The following is a 14303-nucleotide window of genomic DNA, read 5'->3' on the forward strand; positions in this document are numbered from 1 at the left end:
CCACAAAATGACTATATTTTGGAGAGAAAACACCCCAAGGTATTTTCTAATGGATGGGATGGTGAGCCTTTTGCATATTTGAAGAAGCAATGAAAATTAAACTGTATTTTGTACACAAAGTTGTCAATTAATACACACAGCATAGCCATAATTAGAATCTAACCCAGCGGTCTCCAAACTATGGCAGTCCAGGCGTTGAGGAACTGCAAGTCCCATGAGGCCTTGCAAGACTCTGACAGCCACAGGCAAGACTCACAGAAGCAGAGGCATGATGGGACTTCTAGTACTTCAACAGCTGGAGGGACATAGTTTGGAGACCCCTGATCTAACCCCAAGACACATTCTGTTACTTTTCCTGAGTATGGCAGCATTGTGTTATGACCACATTTTTGAGAGCAAGTCCTTTGAGGACTTCATGTCTTTGCCACAAGCCTTTAGAAAATGGGGAAGGAAAATGAATCTTTTTACACAAAAGTTGTCAATTTAATAAGATATTTTTCACACACATCATGGGCATACTTACAATTACACCCCAATACACATTCTGCTACTACTCCTTAAATATGTAGTATCAGACAATGGGCAGAATTCTCTAAAGCTTATCGCATGAGTTAAGTCAGTCACATGACCACATATTGCATGCGATACTGAAAATGTCAATTCACTATTGCTAGTATGCAGTATTTACCAAAAATAGCAAAAACACTGGGTAAATACCGTATAAAAAGACCTTAAAGTCAAATCACAAAAGGAAATAAATAATTAAATGCATGCAGTATGTACTGTATCTGTCAGTACTGTCATGGGTTGTTAAGGAATGGGTGGCCGCGGAGTCCCTGACAACCTATGAGTCATCAGCTGTCAGCGGGGTTCCCCACTGACAGCTGAATGTAAAAAAAAAATGCCAGCAATTAAAAAATAATAAAAAAACGGTGTGGCCTGCAGATTAAGCATGAAAGAGAAGTGCTTCCAAACTTCTCTTACAAGCAGAGCTACTCAGTGGGAGATCTTTGCCAACTCCTCATTGGCACAATAAAAAGAGGTGCAGAAGCACTTCTCTTATGGCAGAACAGGTCAGAGGGAGATCTTTCCCATCTCCCTGCTGGCACACAAAGCTATAATGTTAATGCGCACACGTGATTGGAGCATGGGGCCCTGTACTGTCTACCTGACAGGCCCCCTTCCCCTATAAAATATCAAATTATATTTTCACAAAAAAAAAACACTAAAATCCTTATTAGTGGACACAAACACAACAAAATTCCTGCTAAAGCTCTGTGTGTAAATGTGGTATTGGGGCTCATTCACATGGATGCTGCGGCCTGCACAGTGCGAATCAATGGTTTGTTTATGTGATTGGAGAAACTGACAAACTTCTTGGACGCTGGTAAGTAAAAATGAGGTCTTGTAGATTGTGAAGGCTATAACCACAGCTGCTCAATAAACCATAGGAGACAGGTGAATAGAACAGGAGCTGATACTGAGCGCTGTTGGTATAGAGCCAAAATTAATAGTGACCAGTAAAGTATTACAAATTAGCAAGGATAATGACAATGTTATCCAGAGTAAAAAAGAAGGAATTTATTATCCACTTAAAAGTTATTAAAACCATTGTTCATAGTCATATGTCTAATGTAAACAAAGGAAAAAGTGGGTGGTATAGCCCAATGTGGTCAATAAAATTAGCTTACTGCCAATTTGGGCTATACCACCCACTTTTTCCTTCATTTACATTGGACATGACTATGAACAATGGTTTTAATCCCTATTAAGTGGATAATAAAATCCTTTTTTTTTACTCTGGATAATATTGTCATTATCCTTACTAATTTTAAATACTTTACTGGTCTCTATTAATTTGGCTCTATACCAATAACGCTCAGTATCAGCTACTGTTATGTGATTGGAGCCATCTGGAGCTGTGTGCAGAACATCTATGTTATTCTACAGGGATGCAGCAGCTGTATGAACACAGAAGTAGGGCTTAATATGACAGGTGTGTGGGTGCAGATGTACAGCCATGAAGAAAGACTGTGTGCATTCAGGACCACTCACACACACCTGCACAACTGTCATATTAGGACCTCTGGCTGTGTTCGTACAGCTGCTGTGTCTTCTTAGAGTAACAGGCAGCTCCAGCGGCATGAACAATCCACTTACTCATACTGCAAGAGTACCTGTGTGAGTGAGTTCTTAGGGCTTATTCACACGTGAGGATGGGGGGCAGTAAAAACTCCATGGTTAAGCTGCACTTTTATCACCCACCAACCTCTACCCCCTTTAGCAACAGAGGCAGTTGCTAGGCAGAAACTGTTTACTATGATTCCATGAGGAATTGACACAGGATCAATATGTACCAATTGCTCACTGTGTTTATTCAGGAAAAAAAGGGGATGGTAAATATGGCATATTTACCAACCCTTTTCCTCGCTCTCCATCCTGAAACATTCCCTGTGTACCTGCAGCTTCTGGTGGAAAAGGAGATGAGGGAAGCTGGAAACACTGTGGGGGGAAAGGGGCACACAGGGGGACCCAGACAGCAGGGGGATGGGGGCTCGGACGCTAGAACTGATCTCTCTGCAATGTAGCTGGAGAGAGCAAAGAGGAAGCTGCAAGGGGATGCAGAAGAAAATCAATGTGTCTGCAATAAAGCTGTACAGCTGACCCTTCTGCTTGGCAGGTGCCTGACCCCTGCTTTTGAACCAATGGGAACCAGGTCCGGTACAGGTGGGTCAACTGTATTACCTTATCAGAGGCCCTGGATTAGGGCACACCCCATGCACATGCCTATGACTGTGAGAGTCATTATTCATATATACAGGAAATTCTGTATATATATATATATATATATATATATATATATATATATGATGTATGTGACTATTGTTTTATTATCTGTTGATCCTACCAGTAGATGCATTATTGTTTAACTTATTTTAACAGTGACAATGTTATATAATTTTCACAGTCATACCTTTACAGTATAAAGGCATGGGAATATGAGATCTTTACACCAGTTGCCCTGTAAATTCGGTAGCCATCATCCAATGGCAATCTACCTCTACACAGATCAAGCATAAATGGAGGATTGTGAAGAACACACTAGGTTTTGGCACTTGTTTGCACATCACTGCATGCAATATCCATACAATTTAATTTAGTGCCCACTCCTGTGAAAACCTAAACTCACATGCAAGGTGTCCTGCAGAAACCTTCCTTTTATCACAATAACAAATAGGTTTTCATGGCTTTCAAAGTTAGGGAAATGCTTTGGGTGTAAATATCTTCCATCCTTACTAACACACAAAGGGTGCATGTAAGAAAAGAAGAGATGTTGAGAATTTCTGGGTCAAATAATAACATCAATTAGAAGTCATAGATGAAGTATAAAAATGCAAATAGTCAACAACAGGTGGTTATTTCTTAGATATACTGTACACTGTATGTACTGTACAGTATATTAGTGCAGATTATTTCCCTCTTACTGTATATTTGCTTTGCGAAAAATACATTTGAAGCAATGGGGCTCATGTATTAACACAGGTTAAAAGGATAATGTGGAAAATGTCTTCTAAAAACTAATATCACGAAGGGATGAGCTCAGTATTTAGTCTGAATAGAAGTTCCGACTGAAACTCCAGCTGTTTGGATGTTCAGTGTGGACAAACATGACAGGTTTTAGATGTCAATGGTTGCTAAGGAAGCAGTGGGTGCTTGCGGCATCCATACTGAATCACTGACATCATATAAAGGTGATTCAGCGAGTGCTAAGATGATGAGAACATAGGCTGCTGATACACTACAAGGAAACTATATAACCTCTTGAATATATACAATATGAAAAAGTGCAGCCATACACACCTGAGACGTCACGCCACCGGATCAAGGAGGTCCGGTGGCCCCCATAACTATTCAGCTGGTCAGTTTTTCTAAATGGTTTATGAACGGTTTTGCTGCATGCTTTGTCTACATTTCATTGGCGATAGCCTCCATTTGCTTTTATGTATGTTCATCACTTTTAACCAATAATAAAAGAATTTATATTTTGACCTACTACACTATGGCCACTATTCTCTGCTCCACATCAAGCATTTAACCCCCCAGGACCATATGGTGACCACCCTGAGGCCCAGAGGAGAGTGACTCATATAAGCTGACCCCGTTCGCAGCTTCCACCAGTAGAGAAGATCTCTCAAGGTGCCAGTATTGTGGGACAGCCTGTCCAGTGTAAACTGTACCTTCCACAGGATAAGAGGGGACCTCTGGCTATTAATATTGCGCTTACCTAATGCGTATTTCTTATATTTCCTACACGGTTTTGACGAGTGCCTCACTGGGAGTAACAAAGTCACCATTTCATCCATTTGTTATTTACCGGACATTGTTCCTATGGACTTCATACTGTCTATTTGAGGGTGTAGCCAGTCTCTGATATAGCACATTTAATTTGTTTATTAGCACTGCACTTTTTCATATTGAATCACTGACATCACCTGGCCCATTCAGTTACATGGCCAGGAATCCCCACCCATGTAAGCAAATGGACAGGGATCAGAGGAAGTTGCATCATTGCCTAAATGTGGACAAATGGCCATATTTTGGCAATGATGTCACCACTGTCTCCTTTACTTCCCTTATATAGCTGATGACAGTTTGGACAGCTGTCACTCAGCTAGTAATATTGCCGATATTGGTTGTGTGCACCGATTCGGCAGATTTAAGTGGGTGTTGTAATTAAAAATGGATTTACAACTTGTGAGTTTTTTGGGGATTTTTATTTTCTTCAATAAAGGGATTGTTTAACATTTGGGTGTCTTTCTTTCTGTGACATCTTTTTTTGTGTGTAAATGAGTAGAGTTACTATGTATCCCTTACACATTCATTTAAGGGGGGGGGCAGTATATGGCAGCTCTCTTATTATTAAATGGTACTTCCAGATTTGGCAAGCTCCCTGCCCACATATTCCCACAACCACCAGCCAGGGCCAGGGTTATGGGGAAAAGTAATCTACATAGGGACAAGGTGCTTTGGTAGAGGGCACCCCCCATGTTGAGGCCAAATGCTCTGGTATGGGTCAGGAGGGGTGTTGACCATCCAGGCTGCATGTTTGGATCAAGGGACCTCATGCATTTTTTACATTTACTTATTTATTTTTCATAGAGATTCAGTTAAAATCCATATCAGGCCCTAAGAGTCTGGCATGGATTTCCTGGGCTGGGGAACCTCAATTTTGTTTAAGCATCCCCTTAAAATACCTGCCAGAAAGGGTCTGGTATGTATTTGGGTGGGAACTTAACACAATTGTTTCATTCTTGCCAAAGAATGTGCTACAGAATAAATTAAATTTACAAAAAGAAAACAAAACAAAAAAACAGCACATAGATTGCTCCAAAGGCCCTCCAGAATACAAAGCAGCAGATCCTTGGAATGGGTCTTTTGCCAGTAAGTTTAAACTTTTTTCCTTTGTAAATGTCAATGCTGTTGCAGGACTTTCTGTACATCACAGACAGGATTAGGGCATCCCATAGGTATGTTATTTAATGGAGATGGATATTTAAAATGTTTCTTTTTAAGCATTAAAAAAACCACTGCTCCTGGCTGAACGGAATTATTATTATTACTATTATTTTTATTTTGCATTGGTACATATTCCCCAGGGCAGTGTCCACCCCATGCTATGTTTAACACCCCCTTGCCTATTATCCCAGAAACTGCACGTTTTTACTTTGACAGATTCACTCTCATTGATTTCAAGAGGGTTTGGGATCTTTTTAGTTTAGGTTTTATTTCAGATTTTTAAAATTTTTAACAGATGCTAAATGAAAAAGCTCAACCTTTTCACACATAGGTAAGAGGAGTGCTTACTGCAACCAATCAGACACCACCTGTCACTTTTCTAAAGTAGACAAAAAAGAGAACCACACATTTGACCATTTTGTAAAACCTTTTGCTACTACAAATCAAATAAATAAATAAATACATGAACTCTATTGTGAGCTGAACTAGTGCTTGGTAATTTATAATACAATTGCAAAATTCAAAACATTGTAGCACATTAAAAATTTTTGACTCTGAGTAACGTTAGGCAAAGCACAAGGCTATAAACTAGCAAACATATAACAAAAGATGTTACCTACTTGTCAATGCAGCCCACCATGTAGTAGACCATTGGAAACCAGCAAATTGCATCCAAAAAGTGCATATCTGGCCTAGCAAAAGAATTATAAGAATAAAAAAAAATATACTATGTAACATGAATAACATTTTAATATAACTTAACAAATGTGTACTGTTTTATTGATAGGTTTTCTATATCTTATCTGAATACATCTAAATGGTCACCACTACAGTATGATTTTTAGAACCTCTAAAAGGGGTGGGACTTAGCAAGACTGGTGTGATTTTGACCACACAAGGGCACATGGATGGAACAGCAAACCTAGGCAAGATGGAGGAGACTTAGATATAATATTTTTTATTTTAACATTTCACTCGTAATGTGAGCAGCTCTACATGTAGGCCCCAATGTCTGTCTCTACTGAAGCAGGGCTCAAAGTTAAGTATTTGGTGACTTTATTTTACTACTTTGCTTCCCTAATTCCTGAGTAATTATTTAAAGTGTACCTAACTTACAGTGTATATCTATTTTAGGTACTTTTTAGGAATTTATTATCTCTCAAATGTAAGCTATGTTATAAATGCACTAGTCAGAGTGCTGATCAATGTACTTGCCAATACATTTTTTAATAATGGTATACTCTTCTGCAAGTTCTTAATTTATTATCGACACTGCAAAGACAGTAATCTATAATGTTTGGCCGCTATCTTCTCTTATTATTTCACTCCTCTGTCCCTCTCTGTCTAAGCCCTCTACAGTATTTTTTTCTGAAACAGACTCTCGCGATATACAATTAAATACAACCTCCAGGGAAAAGTGAGATTTATATGTGTAGCTACTGCAAAATTTCTAAAGTTATTTATAAACTGTGCTATGTGTAATCATGTGTAATACTCCTATATATTACATCCTTATTATCCCCTACAAATGACCTGAAATGGCACATCAGAGTCATGTTGAAAAGGGTTTGCTATGGCTACTGAAATTGAGAGAAAAAGCAGAAAGAGGATGGGGTTTTTAGGAGTCTTGGTTTCAACAAATTATTTTATGCACTGCAGCTTTCAAATCAGGTCCGAGGGTGAGGGTATTATTTTGCTTGCCGTAAGGTTTCAAATCGTACTTACAAAGTTATGGTTGTGACCCTATACAGAATTAATTAGTGGCAGGGAAGACAATTGTCATGCTCTGTAGACTTCTCTTAAAACAAACAGGATTCTAGGTAATTATTGTACAAAATACAAGGTTGAAAATATTATTTTTCAGCAGATTTAATCTGCTTAAACTAGAAAGTAATGAATATAGTAGAATTATGTATAGGGGTGGTCAAATTTGCCCAGGTTTAACTTGCAAGGGGTTTCAAGAAACACAAGCTTAGTAGTAAACCCCATTAAAGTCTCTGTAGGGTAAATCTTGGCACTAAATTCTGCCCATCTTCGAAGCTAATAGGAAAGTTATAGTCAAAAAATGCATGGGAAGCTGGGCACTGATAGAGGAGACATTTAACTGAGCAGTTAAATGTTTTTTGTTTTTTCTTACAGTGGGCAGAGGGATGTTTTAATGTGACACAAAGGTGACAAAGAAAAAAAATAATAACTTAATTGTAAGATGACTTTAAAGTAGTGGAGAAAATACTATGTTATAGATACTGTCTAATACAATTATAACTATGAAGGCACCATAACTGTTATTGCTTAGTTTCTGAAATCATCTTTCTTACTTTTTTTACAAGGTTCTGTCATGTTACCATGAATATCTTCCTAATAAAGAGGGGCGGGGCTACAAGACACTGTGCGGACACACGGTGTGCCTGCATTCCATAGTCTGTTTAGCCTGAGGAAAGATGCATTTTGTGCTTGAGAAAGGGGCATGTTGTGATTGGGAGGGGTGTGTGCCAGAGGTGGGCACTGATTGGTCATGCGGCATGATAGCTGAGGTGACCAATACAGGCATGTTGTATGTTTGCACAGTGTCCTGTACCTCTGATTGGCAGGCCAAAGGATGAAAACTGACTAAGTAAGCACAGATTGGCTTTTCTGGTTTGTGTGGTCAGTTTAGAACAAGGAAGAAGTGACTGGCATTATCAACTTGGTACTTCAGATGGAAGAAGTACATGAAAATAATAGAAACTATGATTTATAAAATACACATACATATGTGAACACATGTTGAAAGAAATATACAATTTAGGGTAATGCACACTTTAAGCTGTATATGGTGTTATGTTCAGTTTTCATGGAGAATGTCAGGGACACCATATTCTGACATCACATTTTTCATGTGTCATTGATTTTTTTAATGTTTACTTAGCTTGACTTAAATATAGGCAAAGCAATCCAATTTTTGATGCATTTCAATTTGAAAAAAAGTCAATAATCCTAAATTGATTGGTGGGAATAGCAAAACAAATCTCAAAGCTATAGCAAATATATAACTATAAATAAAAGCTCTGCTCTAAGTGTAAAAAAATAAATACAACAACAATATTCTGAGCAGGACTCAGAGTATCTTCTTAATTTTAAAATAAATTATAAAAATTGATCCACCAAACTCCTCTACTTTTCACCATGTCATTTGGGGGCCATACCACTATTTTGTTTGCTGGCAACAGCATCTGAAAGGAATTGAACATTTGATTAAACTGTGCCTGAGTGTTGTGGAGTGATGACATCCATCCACGTGGCTTCCTGGTGACCTTGTTGTGTGGTTTTATCCACAAGCACCATCTGATCTGAGCATTAGGAGGTTAAACTGTCTGGTAAGGAGTTGGTGTGCACTTGTGCTGTTGGAGCACTGAAGTCTACAAAGCAGGGGCAAACTGACAATTCATGGGGCCCCTGGGCAATAGAGGATCATGGGGCCCCTGTGTCCTTGCCCAAACTCAAAAAAGCCTATGAAAAAAAAAAAAGGTACCAGGGGTATCTCATGAGGCCCCCAACTGACCCCGGGCCCTCGGGCACTGCACGAGTTTCCAAATGGTCAGTCCGCCCCTGCTACAAAGTACACACAGGAGATTATAAGCAATTGATTTTCACTCAACACATGGACTATGAATGTTTTAGAGTTTAACGCATTTTTTTTACTACTGGCTGCAATTTCCTTCTATTTCTTTTATGTTTTCTTTTAAATATATATATAAACCTAATAAAATGTCAGATTGTGCAAAACTCTCTTCAAAACCACTTTCCATCCCCAATTCTCCTCAATGATTTGGGATACAATAGCCAAAATATTGTACAGCAGTTGGTCAGTACAGTATGCAAGCAGCTTGGTAAGCCCAAAATGTAAAAGGGAAAAAAGGCAGGTATATCTTGAAATAAATGGGTTTTATCTTGAAATAAATAACAACACAGGGAATGTTTCTTTATTTTTGCTGGCTGCAATTGACATTTTTACAGCCTGCCCCCAACCACACTCACTACAATCTAAGCAGGTTGCATTTGTTTTTGCTTTTTTTTTTCACCAGGCATATTTCCTCATTTTTGCTGACTGCAATTAATTTTTTCACAACCTGCCCCTGACAATATTTTGACAATTAAATCATCCTGAAGACCCCAGTTTTTTTTAGCAGTGGAGTTTCTTTTATTGTGTTTTGGCAGGCTGGCAGGCATTGTTCATTGTGAGTGATGAGGATCGGTGTCACTGAATGATGTGGTTGACAATAGGTTTACATTCAGGGCTTTTTTTGTAAACGAGTGAGAGAACTATGTACCCCATTACTCATTCAAATAGGGAGGTGGTATTTGGGGGCCCCTTATTTTTAAAGATGGCTTCCAGATCCCAATACACCCCCACTCCTGTAGACAACCACCACCAACACAAGGCCAGGGTTGTGGGGAAGAGGCCTTTGTCTTCTTCAACATGAGGAAAAGGTGCTTTGCCAAGGGGGTCCCCCCTTAGCATGGTGCTCCCCCGTGTTGAGGGTATGTGGCCTGGTATGGTTTTGGGGGGGGGTTTGCACTCTCAACTCCCCCTTTCCTTACTAACCAGGCTGTTTGCTCAGATAAGGTTCTGATGTTGGTTTTAGGGGAACCCAGGCTTTTATACCTTTTTCATTGGATTCCCCCTTAAAATCCATATCAGACCCTAGATATCTGGTATGGAATTTGAACAGATTTGAGTAGGTCTCCTAGAGGTCCATACCAGATCCTCATCAAAGAAAGGTTCTGTTGTGTATTCTTAAGGGGAACCAAATTAAATTCTTTTAGGGTCTATAAAGAGATAAAGCAAAAAAGTCAATACATTTTTAAATAAAAATGTGTAAATAGGTAACAAATCAGACTGACACGTATCTTGTTTTTTCTATCATCATACAAAAGTTATTATATACAGTATTATCATTAAAAATAATAATCTAAAAACAGCCATCAGATGTCTTTCTTAATGCCTTGGTATTTTATATGTTTTATACATTAAACAATTTTGCAATGATATTTGTTCCTTTTGGTATTCTACTTTGATACAGTACTTGATAGTTAATAATTGATATTTAAACTCCTTTTTTACATGCTGCTTTCGTTATTTTGCCAGCACTCTTTGTGCCTATTTCAGAATATTTTAATTGTACAGCCTATGGTTTCTTTTAAAGCATTGGTACACTAAGTTGACCTGTGTGGTTGCATTTCACATATCTCACACTTCAGAAATGTCAGTTACAATGGTTTGACAAGAGTACACATAATACAGTGATATTTCCACAAGATCATCCTAGTCAGAAAATCATAGTACCTTTACAAACTGTATTTCTGCTTGGTTAGTTTTAACAGATCTGGTAAAATTGCTCCTATCACAGTTACTGTACAGTCTGTTTCTGTGCAATGGAAAATATGCTGACCTTGCCTTTCAGGCATATACTTATTGGAGTTTAACATTGGATTGCTTTACTGCAGACCTCCTGGGGTAGATTAAAACTCAGATGGGCAATTATAATTCAGCAGTAGGTGCATAAACATATGTGCACAGAACAGTGGACACCAGATAAAGATGCTGATTATAATCTAATTAGAGATGAGCGAATCGAACATGACAAAGTGGAATTCGTTCCGAAGATTTGGAAAAATTCTATTCGCGACGAATCCGAAGATTAGCAAACTTCGGACGCACGAATCGAATTTTCCCAAAAATGGCGGCGACATGTGTGGCGACGGAGAAAATGGACAGAGAAGATGGGGCGGGGATCTCTGGGAAGGCGCGCAGACAAGGCGCGCTGACCCATAATGCATTCATGACATGTGATCGCATTAGCCAATCAGCAGCCAGCCAGCACTGTGTAATGGTGGAGCTATAAATCGCGGCCATCTTAGAATTCTCCATTAGCCTCCGGTCATTAAAGAGAGACAGACCTGTGTGTATTAAGGGACAGAGTTAGGGCCACAGAGACTTTAGGGCCACAGAATCGTTACTCAGGGACACAGAATCGTTACTCAGGGACACAGAATCGTTACTCAGGGACACAGAATCGTTACTTAAGGCCACAGCTATCAAAGAATCGAAAATTTAAAGTGACATATACCCTTTTTTTTTTTGGTGGCTGTCGTGCACAGTTGGTGCTGCAGTTTGCCGATTGTGCAAAATAAACTGACTTTCTGATTCACAACCACTATTGTACGTTCAAAGAGTTAAATCCATTTACACGCCGGGTGGCGGTAATATTTTTTGGGTGATTAGTGCATTCCAGTGACAGAAACGTACAGTTTCCAGCCAACGGCAAGCTGCAATTGACCGATTGTGTACAATAAACTGACTTTCTGCTTCACAACCACTATTGTACGTTCAAAGAGTTAGATCCATTTACACGCCGGGTGGCGGTAATATTTTTTGGGTGATTGGTGCATTCCAGTGACAGAAACGTACAGTTTCCAGCCAACGGCAAGCTGCAATTGACCGATTGTGTACAATAAACTGACTTTCTGCTTCACAACCACTATTGTACGTTCAAAGAGTTAGATCCATTTACACGCCGGGTGGCGGTAATATTTTTTGGGTGATTAGTGCATTCCAGTGACATAAATGTACAGTTTCCAGCCAACGGCAAGCTGCAATTGACCGATTGTGTACAATAAACTGACTTTCTGCTTCACAACCACTATTGTACGTTCAAAGAGTTAGATCCATTTACACGCCGGGTGGCGGTAATATTTTTTGGGTGATTAGTGCATTCCAGTGACATAAACGTACAGTTTCCAGCCAACGGCAAGCTGCAATTGACCGATTGTGCTAAATAAACTGACTTTCTGCTTCACAACCACTATTGTACATTCAAAGAGTTAGATCCATTTACACGCCGGGTGGCGGTAATATTTTTTGGGTGATTAGTGCATTCCAGTGACATAAACGTACAGTTTCCAGCCAACGGCAAGCTGCAATTGACCGATTGTGCTAAATAAACTGACTTTCTGATTCACAACCACTATTGTACGTTCAAAGAGTTAGATCCATTTACACGCCGGGTGGCGGTAATATTTTTTGGGTGATTAGTGCATTCCAGTGACATAAACGTACAGTTTCCAGCCAACGGCAAGCTGCAATTGACCGATTGTGTACAATAAACTGACTTTCTGCTTCACAACCACTATTGTACGTTCAAAGAGTTAAATCCATTTACACGCCGGCTGGCGATAATATTTTGTGGGTGATTAGTGCATTCCAGTGACACAAACGTACAGTTTCCAGCCAACGGCAAGCTGCAATTGACCGATTGTGTACAATAAACTGACTTTCTGCTTCACAACCACTATTGTACGTTCAAAGAGTTAGATCCATTTACACGCTGGCTGGCGGTAATATTTTTTGGGTGATTAGTGCATTCCAGTGACATAAACGTACAGTTTCCAGCCAACGGCAAGCTGCAATTGACCGATTGTGTACAATAAACTGACTTTCTGCTTCACAACCACTATTGTACGTTCAAAGAGTTAAATCCATTTACACGCCGGGTGGCGGTAATATTTTTTGGGTGATTAGTGCATTCCAGTGACAGAAACGTACAGTTTCCAGCCAACGGCAAGCTGCAATTGACCGATTGTGCTAAATAAACTGACTTTCTGCTTCACAACCACTATTGTACGTTCAAAGAGTTAGATCCATTTACACGCCGGGTGGCGGTAATATTTTTTGGGTGATTAGTGCATTCCAGTGACATAAACGTACAGTTTCCAGCCAACGGCAAGCTGCAATTGACCGATTGTGCTAAATAAACTGACTTTCTGCTTCACAACCACTATTGTACATTCAAAGAGTTAGATCCATTTACACGCCGGGTGGCGGTAATATTCTTTGGGTGATTAGTGCATTCCAGTGACATAAACGTACAGTTTCCAGCCAACGGCAAGCTGCAATTGACCGATTGTGTACAATAAACTGACTTTCTGCTTCACAACCACTATTGTACGTTCAAAGAGTTAGATCCATTTACACGCCGGCTGGCGGTAATATTTTTTGGGTGATTAGTGCATTCCAGTGACATAAACGTACAGTTTCCAGCCAACGGCAAGCTGCAATTGACCGATTGTGCTAAATAAACTGACTTTCTGCTTCACAACCACTATTGTACGTTCAAAGAGTTAGATCCATTTACACGCCGGGTGGCGGTAATATTTTTTGGGTGATTAGTGCATTCCAGTGACATAAACGTACAGTTTCCAGCCAACGGCAAGCTGCAATTGACCGATTGTGTACAATAAACTGACTTTCTGCTTCACAACCACTATTGTACGTTCAAAGAGTTAAATCCATTTACACGCCGGCTGGCGGTAATATTTTTTGGGTGATTAGTGCATTCCAGTGACACAAACGTACAGTTTCCAGCCAACGGCAAGCTGCAATTGACCGATTGTGTACAATAAACTGACTTTCTGCTTCACAACCACTATTGTACGTTCAAACAGTTAGATCCATTTACACGCCGGGTGGCGGTAATATTTTTTGGGTGATTAGTGCATTCCAGTGACATAAACGTACAGTTTCCAGCCAACGGCAAGCTGCAATTGACCGATTGTGCTAAATAAACTGACTTTCTGCTTCACAACCACTATTGTACGTTCAAAGAGTTAGATCCATTTACACGCCGGGTGGCGGTAATATTTTTTGGGTGATTAGTGCATTCCAGTGACACAAACGTACAGTTTCCAGCCAACGGCAAGCTGCAATTGACCGATTGTGCTAAATAAACTGACTTTCTGCTTCACAA

General features: G+C 39.6%; 1 protein-coding gene across 2 annotated transcripts in view; it reads right to left on the reverse strand.

The window, feature by feature from the left end:
• The window catches only part of LOC149457498 (potassium channel subfamily T member 2), a 1188731-nt gene that overhangs the window by 276972 nt on the left and 897456 nt on the right, over positions 1 to 14303 (reverse strand). For both annotated transcript variants that reach the window (XM_089683639.1, XM_089683638.1), the window contains exon 20: positions 6138 to 6209. In XM_089683639.1, the coding sequence (XP_089539765.1) occupies positions 6138 to 6209 (72 nt within the window). The remainder of the gene's footprint in view (positions 1 to 6137; positions 6210 to 14303) is intronic.

The sequence above is a fragment of the Staurois parvus genome, unplaced genomic scaffold (genome assembly GCF_062004578.1).
Source record: "Staurois parvus isolate SC_StPar_1 unplaced genomic scaffold, SC_StPar_1.0 ptg000318l, whole genome shotgun sequence".
Classification (NCBI taxonomy): Eukaryota; Metazoa; Chordata; class Amphibia; order Anura; family Ranidae; genus Staurois; species Staurois parvus.